General features: G+C 39.7%; 1 protein-coding gene across 2 annotated transcripts in view; it reads right to left on the reverse strand.

Moving 5' to 3' along the window:
* Positions 1–25,140, reverse strand: part of ITGBL1 (integrin subunit beta like 1) — a 210,265-nt gene that overhangs the window by 98,468 nt on the left and 86,657 nt on the right. For both annotated transcript variants that reach the window (XM_025924365.2, XM_086708507.1), the window contains exons 4-7: positions 19,207–19,329; positions 15,101–15,241; positions 12,090–12,230; positions 1,503–1,649 (exon numbers count right to left, since the gene is read on the reverse strand). In XM_025924365.2, the coding sequence (XP_025780150.1) occupies positions 1,503–1,649; positions 12,090–12,230; positions 15,101–15,241; positions 19,207–19,329 (552 nt within the window). The remainder of the gene's footprint in view (positions 1–1,502; positions 1,650–12,089; positions 12,231–15,100; positions 15,242–19,206; positions 19,330–25,140) is intronic.

Genomic DNA, 25,140 nt, shown 5'->3' on the forward strand with positions numbered 1-25,140 from the left:
TTCTCCTCTTCCAGTGTGCCCCGATCTGGAACCAAGACCACACCTGAGGCTACGTGCCTTCTAAAACAGCATCAGCTTATTCAGCCATCTATTTACACAATGCTTTCTCAAAAGTCAACAACTTCCTCAGTGTAATGTTAATGAGTTTCAGAAATGTCAGTGGACAATTAAATGTCTCATTCAGAAAGTTTTGAGCAAATATCCAAACTTTTTTTTTTAGGAAGTGTACTCTTAATCTCGTTTATCTATTTTGCTCATCCCTGACCCCACCCCTCTGGCAATCATCAGTTTATTCTCTGTAAGAGTTAGTATTTCTCTCTCTCTCTCTCTCTCTCTCTTTTTTAATTTGCTCATTTGTTTTGTTTCTTAAATTCCACATGAGTGAAATCATATGCTATTTGTCTTTATCTGTCTGCCTTATTTCATTTAGTATAATACTCTATAGGTCCATCCCTGTTGTTGCAAATGGCAAGATCTCATTCTTTTTTATGGCTGAGTAAAATTCCATTATATACATACATACATACATACATACATATATACCATTTCTTTATCCATTCATCCATTGATAGGTTGTTGGCTATTGTAAATAATGCCACAATAAACACAGTGGTGCATATATCTTTTTGAATTAGAGTTTTCATTTCCTTTGGGTAAATATACAGTAATGGAAATACTGTATCATATGATAATTTCATTTTTAATTTTTTACATTTTTAATTAAATTTCTATTTTCCACAGTGGCTGTACCAATCTGCATTCCCATCAACAGTGCACAAAGGTTCCCTTTTTTTCCCACATTCTCACCTACACTTGTTATTTCTTGTCTTTTTTATTGTAGCCATTCAGCTAGGTGTGAGATGATATCTCATTGTGGTTTTGATTTGTATTTCCCTGATGACGAGGGATGTTGAACATCTTTTCATGTGTCTGTTGGCCATCTGTATGTCTTTTTGGAAAAATGTCTGTTCAGATACTCTGGCCATTTTCAAGTCAAATTATTTGTTTGGTTTTTTTTTTTTTTTTTTTTTGGTGTTGAGAGTGCAAGTTCTTTATATACTTTGGATACTAAGGATACTCATGGATAGATCATTTGCAAATATCTTCTTCCTCTTCCTTTCAGTAGGTTACTTTTCTGTTTTGCTTGTTTTGTTTCCTGGGAAAAACTGGTTTTTTGTTATTGTCGTTGTTGTTGTTGTTTTTAATGTAGCATTGAACTAAACTGAACTGAAATTGAACAGACCTCAAAGCTAAACTGATCATGTAAGAGCACGTAGGTGTGGGCATGTGTGTACACCTGCACGCATACAACAGAGAGGGAAAAAGAGAGAGATTATATTTCTCCATGTACTTTCAGTCATGAAAACTGGATGTATTATTAGTTCTGAAAAGACTAACCTTTCCATATTCAGGGATCTCAGCTATCTCTTAAATAAGATATATATGAATTGAGTGCATTTGACTCATAGGAGGTGGTAACAGGCCTGAGAGCCCTCACTTACCCCTTCCAGAGCAAGGTAGATCCGAGCTTCCTTGGCACCTTCTGATGCTCTCCTCTGCTGACAGTGGGCAGGAACGTGGGTGCTCACACTTTTTCCCATACCAGCCTACTTTGCAGTCACATCTTCCACAATTACACTGTCCGTGACCTTCACAATGAGAGTATAAAAAATAAGAAAAAATAGACAATGAAGTCAGAAGTCAGAAATGAATGGTTTCTTTTCAACAGTAAATATCACAAATAGCCAGGATCTTCGTTAACACCATATTAAACATTAAAGCAAAGGCACATTTTTCTCAAGTTCTTTAATACCTGGTTTACATTGATTGATCATGAGGAGTAAAGAAAAGCAACAATTCCCTATAAGATAGATGGGTTTGTAGGGCCATAAACTTGAATCCATCAAAATCCAGGTGCTTGCGATTGCATTGGTCTGCTGGGGCCTAAATGGAGTATGTGATGGATTTGGTAATTAATTCATGTGGAGGAGAGCCATTGGAAATTGAAAACAATTTGCTTTTGAAATAGGTCTTATCTTGTAGAGGCCCCCACACTTTATTTTCATTACCATTTTTCTATACACGACATGCTTAGCCTAGAGACGCTTAGTCTAAAACAAGTAACGTCTGTGGAGTTCACATTCCCTGAAGATCAATGTAGTATACACAAAAGAGGTCAGGAAAGATATTAAAGTTCTTTACACACGGTCACAGAGCCTGTAAAGAATTGTGATGAGCAGTGGCGTGGTAAAGCAAAAAAACAAACAAACAAAAAATGGCCTACGTTATCAATCAAATAAGTGGATCTAAATCCTGGTCCTGCTATCTATAGAGTAGGGCTGGTCAAATGTCAACTTCTCTGACATTTAGCTTCTTCATATTTTTTTGAAGTTTATTTATTTATGTTGAGAGACTGCGCATGAGCAGAGGAAAGGCAAAGAGAGAATTCTAGGCAGGCTCTGCACTGCAGGGCTCAAACTCATGAATCGTGTGTGAGATCATAACCTGAGCCGAAACTGGACTCTTAACCAATGGAGCTGCCGAGGCGACCCTAGTTTCTTCATTTTTAAAGAAGATAATAATACATTATCCACATTTATCAGGAAGTACATAGTATATCCTAAAATGCTACATAAAAATGAGCTATTGTTATTTTTATTCATTTGAGTCCACATATGTAAACAAGTAGGAATAGAAAGGAAAGCAACAGAGTTGAGCTTTCCTTAACTCCTAATCAGCATTCAGATATTCATTATTACAGATGCAGAACACTGTGGATTTCTATAATTGCTGCAAAAAATGCATGAAAGATTTTAAAGGAAGTGGAATTGTACTTTTTTTTAAGTAAATCAAAGATAATACTAATGAATGAAATTCCATGCTCTTTCGTTTTTGGCATCTGATATTAATATAAACCATACAATAAGGAAACTGCCCTTCAGTGAAGACTAGTGTGTTTTCTCAATAGTCTGTGAGGTGTGTGGGCAGATATCTATCATTTGAGTTGGAAGAATTGGACAATCCACATATCTGGAAGCTTTTCACCACCTATTAACCTGGTTCGTCATGGAACGAATCATAAAATCATAGGTCAAAGTGGAATGAGATCTTAGGGATCACTGAATCCAAATTTTGCATTCAATGCTACATCCAATTCAACATACATTTATTGATCACTCACTATGTAACAGACTCTAAACAACAAATTGCTGTTGTCCTTAGTACTCTGCCTTTGAGATCATCATTTTAAAGGAAACGAAAATTAAGATTGCTAATAAATATGTATCACATGTCAATGGGATCACTTAAACCTTCAAATATCAGAGTTTCTATTGTATTAGTTTAACTTATTGGCAGTTATATTCCAGAGGTTGTTGGACTTTGTGGCTCTTTGTTATTATCCTAGAAGTCCTTACCCTTCTTCTCAACCCTCATGTAATTTTTAAAAAAATTTTTTTTTCAACGTTTATTTATTTTTTGGGACAGAGAGACACAGAGCATGAATGGGGGAGGGGCAGAGACAGAGGGAGACACAGAATCAGAAACAGGCTCCAGGCTCTGAGCCATCAGCCCAGAGCCTGACGCGGGGCTCGAACTCACGGACCGTGAGACCGTGACCTGGCTGAAGTCGGACGCTTAACTGACTGCGCCACCCAGGCGCCCCAACAACCCTCATGTAATTTAAAGCCAAATTTCTAAACAGAGCCACATTGCAAAAACATAGATAAATAACAATGTTAAAACAGATTTCAACATTTGAAGTACAACAAATCCTGCTTTTTATAGAAGCCAAATTCTTGGAGACAAGAGGTCTCATTTTGAGGACAGTCAGATCTGTCATGAGGATATTGAACAAAGAACAGAACACGCTGCCATTTGTGAGAGACGAGCTGACACTTTAACAATAACAGTGAACAACAGGGTTATGGTGAAAGGGGAAAAAAGCTTTACTCTTAAAAGTCTGAAGTAGCTGGGAATGTTAGAAAAAAACACCCAGTAGGCAAGGATGCCAGGCAATCCCTAACTACCCAGGAGAATGCCCTCACACACCTGGTGGGCAGGCCTGGTCCCCAGGCGTGGAACGAAGCAGGAGCCTGTGTGGAGGGAAAGCAGTGACCGAGGACAGACCCTTCTCAAGTTCTGTAGCTGGAATACAGCCTTCAGAGCAGCCACTGTTTTCTATCTCAGGTTTGTTCACATGTCAACATTTCAAACAAAATTGGTGGCGGAATAAAAAATTCATGAAGACGGTCAGAAGTTATGAATAAGAGGTTTTTAGAGTTAAGATCTGGTCCAATGAAGATCAAAAGAAGTCAGATGAACTATGAATGCAGTGACACAGTTTGAAAAAAAAAAAAAAAACAAACAACACGGCTGCTCTAGACCTAGAAGACGAAATCTCTGAAACTCTTTCACCTTTATGCTCCAAATTCACTTTTGTTCTCGTATTGTTTTCCTCACTCAGTGTTTAATCTCTACACTTTCCTCCCTAATGTTATGCGATTTTTCTATCCCTTTGCTATCTCTGTGCTCTAATACAATTACTGGGGGTGGGGGTGGGGGTGGGTGGGTGAGCAGCCTATGTGGTCCTATATCTCTATTTCCTGTGCATTTAAAGCAGCATCATGAACATTCTCAAGAATGAGTCCTATAAATTTATGCATCACCCCCAGGCATCACCAACTCCAAGCAAAACTGGGAAGAACACATACAATGTGTCCTCACTTTTGCCACTTGTGTGATGAGCCCTACCTAACTTCTGGAGGCTTCCCCAGCCTCAGCCTTCACCCAGTCATCGAGTGTTATTGAGGGTTATTGACCCTCAGGAACCCCGCTGTAGTCTATTGCTTATGCACTGGAATGAATTAATGAGACAGTATCACTACTGTGATTGGTTGCAGACGGAAAGCTTTTGCCTTTAAATAGGAAAGTATCACAGTGGGGAATATTATCCAGTTCAGGATGGCCATAGCTCCTCCCCAAATCACCCACTTATGAGTCTTCTCTACACTATGCCATCTGAAGTCAATATCAATTGAACAAGTTTGGGCTGAGGAAATAAGAATTATTAAAATATGAATCATATTTCATATTTAAATATTTTTCATATTTCAACCATCCATAATGAATGAAATTACTGAGAGTCAGAAAATGTACGGCAATGGCTCTAAATGGTGATAGCAGGGATATAGACCGTTTCTTAAAGTTTCCATTGTTTGGGGAAAGTAGAAACACCTAAATCAAATATCCCAGTGAGGATCACAGAGAAGCAAATGTGGAAGTAATAAAGCAAGGTTTAAATAATTCTAGTCTAATATGATGAAAAATAGTATTGACAGCAGTATTGTGAATCTAAATGTTTATTAGTGATTAAGTTAAAGCATCAACCTAACTTTTACTTTCACAGTAATGAAGATTATGTCCTACATCTTTCAACAATTCCAAATCATGTGCTGTCCAAATATATTTCAGAATATTATGGATCTCACTTTAAATGAAATTGTACCTTTTCTATAAAATCCTTTATGATATTTCATCAGTGGAATTAGGAAATCACTTAAAAATGCATGGTATTGATATCAGATTCTGAAGCCGGTATTGAGCCTTTCAGAGGAGACAGGAAATTGTAAAATGAAATAGTAATTTCTCTCCTGGAGTTACTAGTTTCTCAAGTGCAGTATAAAACTTATGCCAGGGGCGCCTGGGTGGCGCAGTCGGTTAAGCGTCCGACTTCAGCCAGGTCACGATCTCGCGGTCCGTGAGTTCGAGCCCCGCGTCAGGCTCTGGGCTGATGGCTCACAGCCTGGAGCCTGTTTCCGATTCTGTGTCTCCCTCTCTCTCTGCCCCTCCCCCGTTCATGCTCTGTCTCTCTCTATCCCAAAAATAAAATAAACGTTGGAAAAAAAAAAAAAAAACTTATGCCAAAGATGGAGAGAATGAATTATTTTATAGGATAAAAATGAAAAAGATGAAAATGCTTGGTTTTGACATATAAAAAAGAGTTTAGAAATGATTATTTGTTTAGCATGAAAATCCTTTAGACTGCCATAATATATACAACAAATCTTTTCTAAATAAATAGTAAAAGATGCATAAAAGAAAAAATTATATCTGTGTTTTTAATCTAAATATGTCACTAGTCCACCTCCTGGCCCTTATCTCCTTTTATCTTTCAAATGAAAAAATTAGAAGTGAATTTTACCAAACTGAAATTTCATACTTCTGTGTTAGTTTTTTAAATATATAGGTTGATTGATCGATCGATAGGTAGATAGATATGGCTTCCAGGAGTTAATTTCATGGCTTCTAAACAATATTCCTCTAAACTCTGAAACTCTGTAAACAGAGGATCAACAAATACAGAATGTTGTTGTTTATCCTTGATACAAAACATGTGAAGAATTCACATTAGGGAATAGCTCTCAGAAGACCTATGACCTGCATTAAACACACACACACACACACACACACACACACACACACACACACAGCAATGGAAGAACAACACGGTGCCTAGCATTGGTAAATGGGATGGTAGCCCCATCTGTACCACATGGTCAGGCAGTGGGCAGCATGGCTAGACGCTACGTGGCACCATGGCCACGTTGAGCGTGTAGGAGCTGGAAAGGCTCTCAGGCCATTACAGGAGAGGGTGTTGACACTGAAACTTGTTTTTTCCTTTGTAATCACTGTGCTCTTTTGAGTGAAGCCATTTCAGAAATATCAATCCACGGCAAATGTAGTTGCATCCATTCCAGACAAATGTTCTTTTGCTGTACAGGACATTTCTTTCTTTTATAATGATCAAGACTGCTCGTGAACTGGAATCTGACTTTTTCAAGTAGCTTCTTACAAAGCAATATGAGGACCATCAATCGGAAAAGTTTGGGGGAATAAATTAGATCTAACTAGTACTTGCTACATTTGATATATTTGATTTTTCTTTCAAGATAATGCAAACTGAATATACTTAATCATTTCCTTCAGTTTCTTTCCATAATGCTTTGGTAATCCACAATGATAAATTTCCTCACATAATACAGTTCTTTCAAATGATTCCACTTTCCAAATTAATGGAACTCTAAGCCAGCACTTTTTCGGGTAGAGAAGACAAGTTGAAAGATCAAGTTTAAGGTCACACAGCAACATATTTTAACAATTATGGGATTTGGGGAAATAGACCAGAGTGTAAACAGCTATTGGGAATAAAAGTTATTTCAGAATCAGGAAGTAAATTCCGGGGGGCAGCAGCTTATATAACTAACAAAATAAACTGTTGGCACACTTCAGGATGGCTGGTCATGCCCTGGTCATTTTAGTGACACTCAAATCCTGTTAACAGTAACATCTTTGAGTTGTTGTGGATGTGTGTGTACACGAGTGTGTGCATGAATTATATCTGTGTATGAAGGAATTGGTACACACACACACACACGTACACACACACACACACACACACACACACACACACACTATGTGGATGATGAGCAACAAATAGGAATGAAAGAAGAGGGGCGCCTGGGTGGCTCAGTGGGTTAAGCGTCCAACTTTGACTCAGGTCATGATCTTGCAGTTCATGGGTTTGAGCCCTGCATCAGGCTCTGTGCTGACAGCTCAGAGCCTGGAGCCTGCCTTGGATTCTGTCCCACCCCATAACCGTCAAGAATAAATACGCATTAAAAAAGAAAGACAGAAAGAAGAAATAAATAAAACTGATTTATTTGGAGCAGGGAGCAGGTTTTAAAATACTATCTTCTGTATCCATGATGTAGCAGATGTAGTAGGCACAAAATATTCACATTTCATTGTATTACTGAATAGATGAATGGACAGGTGGAAATGAATGAATACAATGAGAATGTCAATTAAAAGAGCAACCCACCAGGAGAATCCCTGGGACTTAAATAAGACGAACACTGTCAGGATGGTAACAATGGGAGCTAAAAATAAAGCTGCATTTCAGCTGAGCCTTATTACCTTCCAGCCTTACATAAATCACTAGAGAACATTGACATAGTTGGGTTACTTCTGTCTCCTAACACAGAGGCACCAACGTGGCACCCTTCCTGTGGTGCAACTCAGACGGGCAATTAGGAAAATTGTGGAGACTAATAATTCGCTAAACAGAATGTACAGAATTCAACAGATTTAATGAGAATGAAAAAATACTGGGGGTGGATACCTGCCTCACATCATAATGACATGCAGAGAAGCTTAGTTTTATAAGAATTTGAGCATCAGGAGTAAAATTGAAGAATTTTGTTTGCATCACTTGGAGATTAAATTACATGAATACTTAGGCTCTGAATGTGTTTCCCGATGACACTTAATGGCCACATGAACTCTGTCAAGTTAATCTTTCTGAACCTGTTTCCTCTCCTGTTAAAATGCAGATAACAATGTCTCCCCCTCTGAATTAGGGTGAAGGTAAAATGGAATAAGGTGTGTGAAATGTACTAAAAGTGTGGAGTCTCAAAGCAAATTTCTTCTTCCCTAAATTCCTTTTTTACAAAAACGTTTATTTATTTATTTTGAGAGAGAGGGAGAGTGAGCAAGAATGGGGGAGGGGCAGGGGGAGGTGTGGAGAGAGAGAATCCCAAGAAGACTCCACGCTATCAGCGCTGAGCCAGACTCGGGGCTCCACCTCACCAACCGAGAGCAAGAGTCAGATGCTCAACCCACTGAGTCATCCAGGAGCCCCAAATTCCTCCTTTGTTTTTTAAAATTTTTTAAAGTTTTTTTTTTTTTTTTTTTTTTTTTTTATTTGAGAGAGAGAGAGAGAGACAGAGCGTGAGCAGGGGAAGGGCAGAGAGATGGAGACAGAATGTGAAGCAGGCTCCAGGCTCTGAGCTGTCAGCACAGAGCCCAACGCAGAGCTCGAAGTCAACCGACTTCAGACACCCAACTGACTGAGCCACCCAGGCACCCCATCCAAATTCCTCCTTTTAAATGTGGGAGGCTGGCTGTGGGCATTGGCCATGCTCAGTTCACTTCAACAAAAGAATGATAAAGTCACGATTGCAGACTGATGTCTGAACCAGCCCCCCTTCCCACACCCAGGGGTCTACCCCTGCAGCATGGAGACCCCGTGTAAAGTGTAAAGGGCTAAGCACTCCTCCTCAGCTCCTCCCATGACAAACCTGACCAACCACAGCCATCACTGCCCAACTGCTTCACTGTCCCTGAAATCTCCACGGATAGGGAGGATTGGAAAATGTGAGAAAGAGGAAAATCGGGCAGAATAAGGAGGGAAGGAAGAAACGAAGGGGAAAATTTCAGGTTCCAAGGAGGCCTCTTGATGACCTTCACCTGCCCAACCTACTGGAGTAACTGAGCCCAAATGACACGCAGTAGGGAATCGTGCTTTTATAAAAGGACTGAAGTGTCCACTGAAGTGTCATTGTCCATCTTCACCTTGTGAGCCCCCTCCCTCACAGTGAAACAGAACAGCACATGGGACCCTGAGCAGTCACTATAATGTAGCAATTCTGAATTTTTCAACCCCACTCCAAAAGCAAGCTCATGGGTTGATCAAGGATGAACGTCCCCTATGCAAAAACAAAAACAAAAACATTCTATCAGAAAGTCCCAAACTTCCTTTGGAATAGGGTCCAGTTCCACAGCAAGGTAAAAAGACCACCAGTTCTGTGTCTCGCCAGCTTTCCCTTCTGTCACTTGGGCATTCTGGGAGTAAATAAAATGATTCTAGTCCCCTGCACAGATCACACACCTCTACTCTCTTTGCCTAGGACATGTTTCTCTCATTTCTTTTTACCTGCAAGCTTACCTTTGAGGTAGGGTAGGGGTAGACATGTGCATGGGGATACAAAAATGTCAGCAACGCATGAGTCATATGTCACCACCTCTGCGAAGAGCCTCATCACCCTAAGTAAAGTGTCAAATAAGCCCACGCCCAACTTTCTCTACATATCTCACTTATTCAGTTTATTTCTTGCATCTCCAGCCCACTGGGATGTAAATTCCATGAGAGGGGGGATTTTATCAGTTGTGTTTGTTGCTATATCCCCAGCATTATGGCCAAATGAGTAACAAATGCATGCCTAAGCAAATCTCCCATAGCACCATGTATTAAATTACATGTTTATGTGGCAGTTTTGTCATTATTATTTTTTTAAAAAATTTTAATGTTTATTTTTGAGAGAGAGACAGAGCGTGAGTGGGGGAGAGACAGAGAGAGGGGGAGACACAGAATCCAAAGCAGGCTCCAGGCTCTGAGCTGTCGGCACAGAGCCTGACGTGGGGCTTGAACCCATGAACCATGAGATCATGACCTGAGCCGAAGTTGGATCCTTAACCGACTGAGCCACCCAGGCACCCCGTGTCATTATTGTTTATTTTTTTTTTGCTTCGTATTTTGCTAAACAGTAAATTTCTTGAAGGTAGAAGCTACGATTTTTTGTGTTTGCATTTTTGTACCATAATATCTCACATAGTGCCTCCAGCATAGTTGGCTCTCCATAAATGTTTGTCATATTAAATTCAAGTTTAAACGAAGACTTTTTTCAGTAAGGAAAGAACCTTTACATTTCTTCAGATTCACAGACCTCTTTAACATTTTGATTCTGTCTCTTAACTGTGAGGCCTTCCGCAAGTTATGGAACTTCCTCGAACCTCCATAACCCCAATAGTAAAATGAGAAAATATCCCCACCTCATCGACTTTTAAGAAAAATAAGTGCAACGACCTGGAAAGTGCTTAGCACAGTGTCTGGCATAGAGACCTACCCAAGAGATGCCAGCTGTCTCATTTCCATCGTGCAGATGATGGGGATAATAAAGAACACTCGTATACAATGAATAACAGAAAAATCTGAAAAGGGCATTTGCCCCAAAGAATAGTGTTGACAAAATGTTCAGGAGACTCTCCCGAGCATCAGGGATCATCAGAACAGGGAAACCCTTCTGGGAGCACAGTGTTAGCAGCAGGCTCCCCTCAGCCAGGCCAGACAAGCCTCTGCGGCTGTGGAATCGTGATTAAATAGGGCAGCTCTTTCATTTCCCTTTTGCTGGCAAACTTTCAGGAGACAGTGGAGTTTCCTATCTACTTACACACCAATCAAGCAGTCAGGCTTAAAAAGATGTATGTATATATGTCTCTGTCTTCTGGATTGTCAAATATGACCGGACTGAAAATCCATAACTCCCATTTTTGCTCAGTGACACTTTTTCAAACAAATCCAACCGCTTTCTTTTTTTCCTTTGCACCGTTAGAAGTTCTGGCAGAGTGTGTTTTGGCCTTTGCACTCAGGCTGCAAGCTCTGTAAAGTCAGAGGTCATGTTTGTCTCCTTCACTGCCAGAGCCAGGAGCCCAGATGCAGTCCAGACCCTGGTAAACAGTGTCTGCTCTATAAATGTTTATAGAATAAAATTTTGGAATCCAATTATTGATATTTAATCCTACACTAATCTGCGGAATAATTTTAATATATAAATTATACTAAGGAATTAATTCATTAAAATATCCTTGAGAGGGGCGCCTGGGTGGCTCCATCGGTGGAGTGTCCGACTTCGGCTCAGGTCATGATCTCATGGTTCATGGGTTCAAGCCCTGCATCGGGCTCTGTGCTGACAGCTCAGAGCCTGGAGCCTGCTTCAGATTTTGTGTCTCCCTCTCTCTCTGCCCTCCCGCACTCACACTCTGTCTGTCTCTCTCTCAAAAATAAATAAACATTAAAAAATAAAATAAAATACCCATGAGAACCATATTATCTGAAGTTTTGTAATATATGACTGTAGCTGTTCTCATGGTCTCCATCCTGGACACTGTCACCTGGACTGCTGGTTTCGTAGGCCTAGAGATGAGCAACCCATATCTGTGGCAGATGGTTCTCCTTGGGGGGAGGAGTTAGACTAATTTTAGGAAAGTGAGCCCTTTCATCCCTTGTCTTGGCCCAATGTGTAAATTCTCTGAAGACTTTCCAAGGCACCAATAGGAGCACTGTGAATATCAAACGCTCTCCATGCACAGATTCAGTTCTCTTACAGTTTCTGTGAGAATCAGAAAGAAGCTTGAAAATAGGGAAATGAATTTTTTTTTAATTTAAAAAAGGGAGCGAGGAGAGCACATACCTGAACAGAAGTCATCAGAGTATCTGTCATAGACGGCCCTACAGTCCCTTTCGTCACACTCACAGGTGTCCCCGTGAATATCTCCCCAGTCTCCAGTTGGGTCAACATCGTGGCAAGAACATTCACCACACACACAAGTCCCTAGATGAGAAAACAATTGTATACGGTTTTAGCGAAGAAACACCATGAAAGAAAGCATCTTGCATGTTGCTTTTTAAAATCTTTTGTTTACTGTGTATTTGGAAAATACATACATTGGATAAAAACATTCTACAAAGGAAAAACACCAGCTAATGTGGACAGCAGAGATTCTTTAATAGAAGTTATTTTCTGTGTCTATTATTGAGTGGGTTGTGGGATGTGCCCTTAGCACAGTAGTGGTTTCTTTCCAAAACAGCATCAAAACAATGAATACGAGTTAGAATCCCAGCCCTCAAGAAATCTGCAACCTATCTGACAAAAGAAAGCTACTGGATGACTGTAGGGTCATGTACTAAAATGTAAAAGGTGGTTGTGCCTGGATTTTTAAAGTATCTGTATCTGGGGGCACCTGGGTGGCTCAGTTGGTGGAACGTCTGACTTCGGCTCAGGTCGCAATCTCACAGTTCATGAGCTTGAGCCCTGCATCGGGCTCTCTGCTGTCAGTGCAAAGCCTGCTTCAGACCCTTTGTCTCCCTCTCTCTGCTCCTCCCATGCTCAAATACTCTCTCTTTCTCTCAAAAATAAAATAAACATTTAAAAAAATAAAAATAAATAAATATCTGTATCTATGTTTTAAAAAATGAATACCCTTGGCTTTCATAATAGTATAGCTGATGTGGGTGCAGGGGATAAGGATAGGTATATGCTAAGGTGAGTCCAACCTGACACTGAATAAACGATTTAGGCGATACAGGACACTTGTTCTATCCCTGATTAGCTGTGTCTACAACAAAGGTTTTCTGGTCCTTGGAGATGGGCTAACAAGGAAAAGGAGGTAAGCCTGTGCAGGGATTGGTGTCTCTCTCCCGCCCCCCACCATCCCCCCACCCCGGAAACAATAATGAGGAAGAGTGCCAGGGGAGACGCGGATGGTTCCTTCTGAGAAAAAAAAAAAGACATATTGCTGTGCCTCCTCCAGACTTGCCTTCAGGAACCCCCGAAATCTCACTGCTACCCAGCCTCATTTGAGCATGCTGCCTCCCAGTCTGCTCTGCCAGATCTCCAAATCAGACAGCTCCAAGTGCAGGAAAGGACAGGCAGAAGGTGAGACCTCAGGGGTTGGCGAGTAGTGTGTGTCTCTCTCAGAGCCCACACATCCCTGCTGCAGAACCGGCCCTGATCCACAGCCCAATCATTGCCATTTTTCTCCTCTTTCCTTTCAACATCTCACGGGAACACAGCCCAAGATTCCTATACTGACATCATGACAGTGATGACTGGACCTACTGAATAAGAAGGACGCGGACAGAAACATGTCCTTACATAGAAAAGGAAAACATAACATGAATTAGTGAGCTATAGAGTCAGACCTATTGTGCATACATTAAAAAGAGGACTTTTCTTTATAATTTTTCTTCCAACTTCAGGCCTTTTGCTTTCCTTTCCCTATGTATAGAAATTTGGCCCACTTTACTCTTCTGCATTAATTTCTTACGCCATTTTTTGAAAAGGGAAAATTGGTTGTATGTTAAGGTTTCCCACATAAGCATGACCTGATAAAAAGCACCATTCATCTACAGAAATTAAAAAATATAATTTTCCAACTTTCCAGACTTTTGTAATATTAAAAGAAGGAAATATGGGGGCGCCTGGGTGGCTCAGTCAGTTGAGCATCCGGCTTCGGCTCAGATCACGATCTCACAGTTTGTGAGTTCGAGCCTCGCGTCGGGCTCTGTGCTGACAGCTCAGAGCCTGGAGCCTGCTTCCAATTCTGTGTCTCCCTCTCTCTGCTCCTCCCCTGCTCATGCTCGCTCTCTCTCTCTCTCTCTCTCTCCTTCAAAAATAAATAAAAACACTAAAAAAAAAAAATTAAAAAAAAAAGAAGAAGGAAATATGGTCACTTATATATACCTTCAGGCAGGCAACAAATGGTCCAGCATAGTTCTCTTTTATCTGCCAGTACAGCTAATAAGGGGAAAATGACAAGTAATTTCAAGGATTTCTAAAAAAAAAAAAAAATGTTTATTTATTTATTTTTGAAAGAGAGAGCAGAGGAGGGGCAGAGAGAGACAGGGAGAGAAAGACTCCCAAGAAGGCTTCATGCTGTCAGTGCAGAGCCCGACGTGGGGCTCAAACCCATGAACTGTGAGCTCATGACCTGAGCCAAAATCAAGAGTCAGATGCTTAACTAACTGAGTCACCCAGACCCCATGTGTTTTCAAGGAGTTTTAAAAAGCATTTAAATAAAACTAATTTGATTTGATATCAACAGTTAGTTAACTCACTTTAAGGGACATTTTAGCAATACCAACATATTCTTAAAATTCATATCGAAAGTCAATCTAAATTTTATCTGGTTGTCTGACACATAGTTTCTATACCTGTTCTATATCATTTTTATTATTGCAGATAAAAGTGACTCCAGATCAATTCAGTATTACAACCAAGCCTTCGATTTACTCATAATTAAGACAAAAGGGTTTCTTGAATGTTCTCTAGATAATTAGATGCTCATGCTGTAGATGGTTCTGTTAGTCAAGAGACATTTAACAGAAGTATCTACAAGAATTGCCTTTTAGCTGTACTATGCTATTTCTGGATGGCCGCCAAAGAAATTACAGTCCCTATGTTAACTATTTGTTCAGTGAAGCTTAAATAACTACAGCAACTTTCTTATCTTTCTGCTTTGTTACTCAATAAAAAATAAGAAAGAGAAGACTGTTGGCATTGTAAATGTTGACTTACATCGAAGTCAAACACTATAAAAGACAACCTACCCCCACACCCAAGGAAATACAAGGAAAAGGAGGGTTAATGATGAGGAGCTTTGTTTTCATCCCAATTCATAGTAATGTGGATGAATGACCCACCTCTGTTACTGCAGATTTGGCCATCTGGAGATGTGCATCTTCGCTTGCTCTCCCAGGGGGTGATATCACACTGGAATTCACATTTATCGCCATGCCAACCAGCCTCGCAGTAACAGTTTCCACAGTAACACTTTCCATGGCCTTTACCCAAAATGAATTTTATAGAGTGAGGGGGGGGGAGCAACTTTTAAAAGCAAAATTAACTTTCTACCTCTTTGTGATCATTTTTGCCTTTTGAAATAATATACCAGCTCTACAATCCCTGCTTAAAACAATCAAGTTATAGATCTGTCCCCCGCACACCATGGTTGTGCATGTACCTCCATAATCGTACACAAAAAGCAAGAGCAAGTGTCTTGTAACTTGTCCTAGCCAGGTAGCTGGTGAAAATGAAAGAAATTTGAAGAAATGACATGAAAGAACGAGACAGGCTGGTCTACTACCCTCCAGTCTCAAATGCACGCATCAGAGTCAAATGTATGTAAGCATTCATGCTAAGGGCATTTCTTGAATTAGTCATCCAAGGATTTCATTTGAAATCAACCATTGAGAAACCAGTGGTACATATTTACTTGGAAGCACATCATTAATGACTGAACGCTTCCTAAACCAGAGGAGATATTTCACCTTTTCGTTCAACTGTGTCCCACAAGCTGTTGTGTTCCACCACGTAGAAAAGAGGTTTTCAGTTAAACCAGTGTTTATTACTCCTTTAGGCCAATAAAATAGCATGGACCCCTGGCCTCACAATCAAAGCCCCTACTATTCGTCAAGGGGACAGGATGACCCATCATTTTCTGTTCTGATGCCACCACATCCCTTCAACTCCTGCCTTGTTTTAAATTTTACCCGGCTTGTTTGTCCTTACATCCAAGCAACCCCTATTGAACTGTCACATCTTCACTTTCTGCATCCATATCTAGCAATCCTACAAGTTCCCAAAAGATGGTAATTCTATTTACCTCAAGTTACTTCTTAGATCCTCCCTTTTTGTGGTTATATAAATTCCTAGGAGTATAGTTATGTATTCACCCAACCATGAATGTGTGTTTGTTCTTGTAAATATGATGAAAACGAGGGTCACGCTGGATTTTGCTTAGTCTATTTTTTCCATTTCATAGAATTATGTTTTATCAGAGTCTGTAGCTAAAGTCATCGTTCTTCCCTCTCTCTTCTCCTGCAGCCATAATTTCACAGGGCCCATGGGAAACTGAACGTGAGGCTATTTTTTCTTCCTAAACACTATGACATTTCTGGCTCATGGCAAAAGTGTCAGTAGGGCCTGCAGAACTCACATAAGAAAGGGGAATGTACAATAGAATATTCTTGTCTCTTACCCTATTCTTGTCGATGAAAAAAAGCAGACACACATCAGAGAGACAAAGGGAGAGAGCGAGAGAAAGAGTGCTACAGTGAGATATAAGAAAGACACGGGGAACCAAGCACACGATGCCATGTTTTCTACCTAAGTGAGCTGTAATTTGGATGTCCATGGAAAACCTCTTATTAACTGAATAGTCAATGATCATTTCTACAACAAATTTTAATTTGTTCACTTAAGCAAATGTAAAGGATATTAAATTATTTCATCAGTGATAAAATATAAAAGCTATACCTTTTATTTATGAACTCAACAGTATCTATCTCTCAGGTACCCACACAAAATATCACATCCCAGTGCTATGTCCTCAGGAACTTGAAGATTACACTGGAAAACAGCAAGACAACTGTGTGCTAAAAGCTTTTCTATAAGTTGGTTTTTTCAAGACTTGATTAACTCTTTTTTTTTTTTTTCCAACGTTTATTTATTTTTGGGACAGAGAGAGACAGAGCATGAACGGGGGAGGGGCAGAGAGAGAGGGAGACACAGAATCGGAAACAGGCTCCAGGCTCCGAGCCATCAGCCCAGAGCCCGACGCGGGGCTCGAACTCCCGGACCGCGAGATCGTGACCTGGCTGAAGTCGGACGCTTAACCGACTGCGCCACCCAGGCGCCCCAAGACTTGATTAACTCTTAAACTAGAATTTATTTCCTCTGTAATTTCAGGAAATTTATATAAGGTGCCACATATGTAAGGATTACCATGACATTAACAAATAATCCCAAATCTATGTTCTTTACATCCAAATTATTTGTATATTTATAAAATTCATAATTGAATCAGGGTCTTACTAAAAAATCATTGAGATATAGGTGAATAAGGAGAGAAGAATCATGTGAAATTACACTTGGATGTAGATCAGAAAAATTAAGCAGATATCCTCACAACCCAAATGAAAATACTGTTAACAGGACACATTTGGATAATGGAGATAAAATACAAGCTTTGGGCAACACACATTCCTGACAATAAATATCATTCTTTGCTTTCTGTAAACTGATGGAGCAAGAAAATCTCCTTTTAAATTGTTTTACCGATGGGCTGTAGAATCACCTCTTAACAGATTGGTTTCATGCGAATGAATGACATGTGGAAAGATCTACAATCCCAGTCAAAGTCACTCCCAGAGGATATTTACCGAAGTGCTGGTGTCTATGGTCTGAAACTTTGCGCCATGAAATTGCTTAAGCCTCAAACAAATGGAAATAGTAAATGGCAAGGTTGGGAGTTAAACATTTCCTGTTGCGTGACTTCATGTTAAATGTTTATATTTACACATGCAAATAGACTTTGCTCTGGTGATGTGTATCAGAACACAATGGCCCCAAGCATGTTCCCTTCCTCTTTGTTTTTGGTCCATAATAATTGGAAATGAAACATCAGGAGGAGGATAAATGCATAATATTTGTGGGTGGATTTACCTAATTGTTCTAATTATTTTGGATTGAGTCCATTAGCAGAATTGTCTGAGCAGCACCTAGCTTAGGTCACTGCCTTGAAAAATGTAAATTTTTGTGTTTGTCTGTTTTATTTTGGTGGGTTGTACAGCAAGGAAGCCAGAGAGAGCCAAACAGACCTAAAATAAGAATATCTGAATGATCACAAGAATTGAAGCTGCATTTTTTTTTTTACACACAGAGGGACGGCTTGTCCTAAGTCAGTGACACTTTCCCTATGGCTCTCTAGTTCCCCCTGCCCCACTGGCCCCTGATCCTTCCACAGAAAATGCTCTTCTGAAATCACTCATTCTGTAGACAGAATAGGATGCCATGGATTGGAATCTTGCCAGAGATAAATGAAATAAATAATTGCTTATTAATGAAGAGATGAGGCCAGGGGTAACCAGGCTAAAACTTTTAACAAACAGCAGAGATGAGTTTATGTAAACTGAAGGGATGCTCATTGCTCTCTCCTCTCCTCTCCTGTGCTACCCATAGTTGCAAATGTAAACTCTGGGAACAGGCAGGCAGACAGGTAAGCAGAAGACACTTTGGGTGATAAGGAGGGGCTCTTCTCATGGAGCTCCAAACTCCAGGGCCCTGATGCAATTCTCCATGGGGAGGGGTCAAGAGCACAGTCTTCGGTATCAGACACATAAGAGTCTATACAATTGCTGGAATGACCCTAGGTACCTTACCTAGTGAATGGGAAGAGCTTATTACAGTGCTGGGCACTAGCAAGCGTGGCACATATAATAACTGGTACAACAGAAAACTGGATTGAGTGCTGTTCGTAGAAATGCCATAGGAACATAGAAAAGATCATGAAAAATATTATCTAGGTATGTGGTGGGGAGGGAGAGATTCTAGGCTAATAATTCTATTGGCCTCCAATGTCTCCAATAGGACATGAGACTACTCAAAGGCTGATGATTTAGAAAGGGAAATGGAATGAAGTTAAAACACACAATTGAGAGACTGGGAGAGCAGAGACAGAATAAAAGTGGCCGTGGTAAGCAGAGAAGATAAAGTACCAGTAGGACCACTTCAGGACCACACAGTTGCCTATTGTCATAATGATCTGGCTCTCCCCTGGAAGCAGTCTGATTTTGCATTTATGAAGTACTAGTCTACCCTAAATGCCTCATATGAAGTGTTTTCCAAATAAACACAAATTCAGATTAAATGAGTAAACTTAGTGCAGAACCTTTATAGAGAGATAAAAGTATAAGAAAACAGATCAAAAATCAAGTTACTTTTACTAATTTCTGCATAGTGTACCTACCTCCACATATTTCTTCCGTTTCATCATCTATGCATTCTCTATCATCACACTCACAAAATTTACCATAAACAAGGCCATTTCCATCTGGATTATCACACTTACACCTGCCACAGTGACATGTACCTAAACCATGAAAACAAAACAAAAGTTATTTGTTAGGTGCATATAAATGATAATGAATTTTTTTTAAGTAGGCTTCACGCCCAGTGCCGAGCCCAACGCGGGGCTTGAACTCATGATCCTGGGATCAAGACCTGAGCTGAGATCAGGAGTCGTATGTTCAACACACTGAGCCACCCAGGCACCCTGATAACCAATGGTTTTTTTTTTAATCTATCTCTTTCAAAGACAGAGACAATTCAAATCAATTTAATTTTCAATTGTGTATTACTGTGGTTATGATGAGATAGATAACAAAGTTCTTTCTTGGTGATTATAGTACAGCAATTATATTTTATGACACATAACTATTATGATTGACCTCTAATAGTTTCATTAATGTATGATGTATTTATTCATTAATGTAAATATGACCTTCCCAAGTGCAGAGCTACTTTATACATGGCCATCCAATCAATGCATGAATGACTATCTTCTGATTACACCTGGGTCTGAAGTGAACTAAAGCAGAAAATTCTAAGCATTGTAAGGGAAGTAGCATCGCTTATCTTCCTCACCAGTATTTATTCAATGCTTTGCACAATATTTGAGCATAACATTTATTAATAAATATTTGTGGAATTCATTAACAAATGCATAAATTAAAAACTTAGAATCTCCTAGTAATTTCACTTGCACAGTGTTAAAACTGATACATACATCCTTATGACAATAGGACCAGGGCAAGTTTTCGTAGGTATAGAGTTCTGGAACCTCACCAAAACCTCAGGGCAGCTCAGGATGACACAGAGGCTCTGGAATCATCTGGTCTACCGCTTATCATATATATATATATATATATATATATATATATATATATATGCCATATGTGTGTGTGTGTGTGTGTGTGTGTGGTGTGTGTGTGTATGTGGATTTGACTACAACCCTCGAGAGTGATTTCACTGACAGTAAAACAGCATTAAAATGATATTGAAAAATAGAATTTCCATTTAAGGAACTTCCTTTTTAATACTTATTTTTCCATCTGTAATTTATAATCATAGCCATCAACATACATGCATTGAGACCTGACCACTCACCAGATAGTCTCCTAGACTTTGGAAATGCAATGGGAGACCAACTCAGTCATAATCCTCCTCTCAGAGTTTTATATGAGTAAACCAATATGATAAAATAAATGGAAAAGTGCAAAATGTTGCAGAAGAGCTTAGCAGGGGATTTGACTGACATGGTGGTCAGACAGAGTCCCTGGGCAAGTAGCTCCTAAATAAGGAACTGAGAGCAAAGTTCTCAGTAGGCAAGAGAAGTGAGATGGTGGAGAGGCCCACTTCCCACAAGAGACTATAGCAAAGGCTCTGTGATAAAAGAGGAAATAAGAAGAAAAAGTCAAAGATGGCTGGAACATAGAAAATGATGTGGAAAGAAGCATAAAATGAATAAGGTGACTAAAGGTGCCATTTATGGAAGTCTTATTATAAGGTCATGTTAAAGATTTCCAACCTTAATCCAGGAAGAATGAGAAGCCACAGAAATATTCTCTACCAGGGGGTCATGTGATCAGGCATGCATTTTTACCAGATTACTCTAGTTAATACATGAGGAATGAACTGAAATGAGGCACAGTGGACATGAGGACATGTTATTACATTTGTCTGCAGGAAAGAAGACAGAGGCAGAAGAGGGTGACAGCAGTGAGTTAGAAAGAGGCAAATACTCTTGCAGGTATCTTCAGGGGAAAGAACAGATGACTCAGTGATTGAGTGTATGTGGTGAAGAATCAGGAGGAACCAAAGACGATGCTGATATTTGAACTGAGCTACTGGGTATTCGCAAGTCTGTATGTGGTGTGACCCAAAACACATGGATAAGGGGGATTTGTATCCAAATCCAGGTTTTAATAATCAATAGGTATACATTTCTGAGGCTGTTATGTTCATCTTTAACTCTCAAATTCCTTATCTGCAAATAACATCTGCTCCATAGAGCAGTTATGAGAACCCAGTGGTAACTGAATCACCCAGCCATCTTTCTGAAAACAATATTGTGTCCAGTTATGCCATGGGCTTCCAGAAAACTTTGAGATCTTCATCTTCTTCCATGAAGATACTGAGTATAAGAGTCGTGTTCCCAAACATTTCCTCCAGACTCACTTTATATTGATGGGCCCCACAACGTCCTGTCTCCATATGCTCTGCATGATTCTGTCACCTGGGTCACTTGCAATTAGATATTATATTTAAGAGATTTTTCTCTCACAGCTACATAGAAACAGTGATTTTGCAGAATTTGAGCTAATTATTTTTCTTCCCCGAGAATACTCATATGAATTTTACATTTATTAAATTTCACTTTCTTTGGTTTTTTTCCCTGAAAACTAATTTATAAGAGTTCATTTCAAATCAAATTCTGTAATGCATGATATTGTCTCATCGCATTTTCTCTCTAATTATCACCCTTCCTTTTCATTTTCACGTTTATTCATCCTATCTTTCAACCATCCACATATCCATTCATTAAATTTTCTTGCAGCCGATTATATTGTTAGCAAAGTACCAGGTGCTATAGGAGATATTAAGATGCATAAAGTTGAAACTAAGTAAATCATAGAGCAGGAAGATAGAATTAGAAGACCAATAATTTTTACACATACATATGGGACCAGATGACACAAGGGCCTTTGCAACAGATTTGTGACAGATGCTATATAGAAAGTATAAACCTCAGTCTGGCTCTGCAAAGGAGGAAAGGCACAGTAAAGGAGCAAGTTCTTGAGTTGACACTTGATGTATGGATAGAATTTCAACACGTGGAGATGGAGAAACGGCTTGTGATATTGAGGAAGGAGGCTCGGCTAAGGAAAAAGGATGTGGAATTTAAGAACAGGGCAGAGTCTGGCTTGAGTTTGGAGAAGAGGGTCAGTTTAAGGCAGAGAGTAGAGGATCAAGAATATTGGCTAAGGATTTTAGAATTTCTCTGTTGGAATACCAGGAGCCCCTCATGGTTTGGGAGCAAGGTGTGACCTTGTCAGGACAGCGTACACAGTAAGCTGTTTTCAGGAAAGACAGGAAGGAACAGCCTCTACCTCTGAATTCTATATCTCACTGACACCCCAACAGGCAGACTCCCTCCCATCCACACATCTGAACCATTCCTGGCTAATGTGGGACGTTTACAACAGCTCAGAGACTTCCTCTCTCACCCACCAAGTAGAATTCACAACTGAGGCTCCAAGATATGGCATATGGAAGCCCAGGCAAAAGTGACAGACTCCTGTGTTCATGTTATGTCATACTGCTTCTTTTTCTTGGTTGCCAGTGAGCTCGGGCTCTGGGATTGGTCTTCTGATTTATGCTAGATTATTTTCGCTCTGACTTTTCATTCTGACTATTCTGACTAATACAGCTGAACTCTCTCTAGGAGGACTTCCCTCTCTTGACCACCATCCATACTCCTGTGCGATGGTGCTGGAGCCCCACTTTGCAGACTGTGCCTTGCCTTCCACACCCCTATAGAGTCAGCTTCTGGAATGCCTTTAGACCCAGTTCCATCTCATCCTGCCCTGCAGTCTTCCAGCCAGTCAGGTGCCTCCTCTTCCCCTTCTGCTCCAAGCTGCTTCCAGAAACCACATCATAATATAAGGGAAAATATTAGTAGAGAGAACTCAGAGCCTAATGCAGTTGTAGGGGAGTGGTCCAGAACTAGGCTGGTAGAAATAGACATTAAAAAAAGAAGCCATGTACGACACAGGCTGCTAAAGTCAACTTGAAAGGCTTCTATACTGAATAGACAGTAAGAGAGAAAAGATTAAATGTAACACTGAATATGAATAACCTTTTGGTGTAGAATCTCACATCTAGTTGTTTATCCTGAAGGTATGCCTCTAAAAATATGAAAACACACACATACCAATTTATTCTCTGCATTAATATTTGTAATTTCAATATATTGGAAAGTGTCTAAATGCCCAACCATAGGAGATTGAGTGAATAAATTATGTCACCTGTATAGAGCTGAGTCCTATACATCCAAAAAAAGAATGAGGAAGATTTCTGTGTACTGATGTGGAGTGAATTCTAGGAGATGCTGAGTGGCAAAGCCAGAGTGCAAAAGAACATATATGGCATGCTATTTTTTTGTGTAGAGAATGAATGAAAAACTAAAAATATAATAACAAATACATCTATTTATCTTTAGAAAAAATAAACACATACACAGATAAAGCAGAACACAGTAAAGCTGGTTACCTATCAGGTACGAAAATAAGCAGGAGGGAAGGTTTAGCAAGAGAGTGATGATTAATTAAGAAGGCTTTTTATTTATTTATTTTTTTTTAATTTTTTTTTCAACGTTTTTATTTATTTTTGGGACAGAGAGAGACAGAGCATGAACGGGGGAGGGGCAGAGAGAGAGGGAGACACAGAATCGGAAACAGGCTCCAGGCTCCGAGCCATCAGCACAGAGCCCGACGCGGGGCTCGAACTCACGGAGCGCGAGATCGTGACCTGGCTGAAGTCGGACGCTTAACCAACTGCGCCACCCAGGCGCCCCAAGAAGGCTTTTTAAATATAGTTTTGACTTTTGGAAGCATGTTCATCTTCTACATATCGCAAAACAAAATCAGTGAGGACGGAAGGAAGGGGGAAAAACTCTAAAACTGAAAGCCATCTGAAGTAAACAAGCTCAATGTATTTCAAACGAGTACAATCACTACACTAAAGGGAGAGAAAAAGAAAGAAATCCAAGTACCTTATGAACACAGCAATTAACTAAGTATCCCAATCTGGAGCATGACTGGCGTGGGGTGGAGGTGTGAGAGGAGATCAATTGCCAACAAATCCTAAAATTTTTTGTAGATTTGCTTTGTACAGTGGTATGCATGAAGCAATTTTAAAAACAATTTTAGGTGTAGCATAAGACTGAACAAATGACCAAATATAGCCATGATGTTGGAAGCCAGAGTCCTCTCACCATGAAAAATGAGACATGCAAATATGGAAGGGGAAAAAATAGGAAGTAACCCTGTTGGGGGGTGGACTGAAGTTGGATGTATTGGTGTGAATTCATGATTTCTAAAATATGTATGTGTATGTATATGCATATACATGTGCATGTACATATGAATGTGTACACACACACACACACACATATATATATATATATATATATATATATATATATATATATGTTCATGCATGTTTACTAGCCTGTTTGCAGAAAGGGCCAACAAGCAAATTCACCCCAGTAGAAATAAACACCCTAGTGCTCACAATTTTTATTCTAATACCATTCTTAACCTAAAGAAACCAAGGTTCTTTAGAGAAATGGTTGATTCCAAAGCTGTGGCAAGCCAGATACAATATGATTCTGGAATATCTTGTTATGTCAGAAAGGAAAGATTTGCTGAAACAAAATAAAACACAACAACGGAGGCACATCACAAAGACTGAGAAGCTATCTTGAAGGGGTTCCAATTGCCTAATCTGAGACAATCTGAGCACCAGAATAATTGAGTGCAATAATGAATAATAAACCATTGAAATACTGGGAATTATGATACTGGAGTGATAATAAATCACTAAGTAAATGAAATACCAAATAACTGGTTGATGAGAGAAGACTCTTAATTGTGGTAGAATGTTCAGTACCAACTGGTAAATATGGAAGGAATGTTGGAGTTTGGCAATCATCATATTTCAATCACCAGTGTAAATACTGGGTTAGGTGAAAGTCATCAATGGATGGTAAATCAGGGGTAATTTTGACAAGGATGTGATATCTTATAATTTCTAAGTGTTTCCCCACAGACTGCTAATT

The sequence above is a fragment of the Puma concolor genome, chromosome A1 (assembly GCF_028749965.1).
Source record: "Puma concolor isolate L17-30 chromosome A1, mPumCon1.1.hap2, whole genome shotgun sequence".
NCBI lineage: Eukaryota > Metazoa > Chordata > Mammalia > Carnivora > Felidae > Puma > Puma concolor.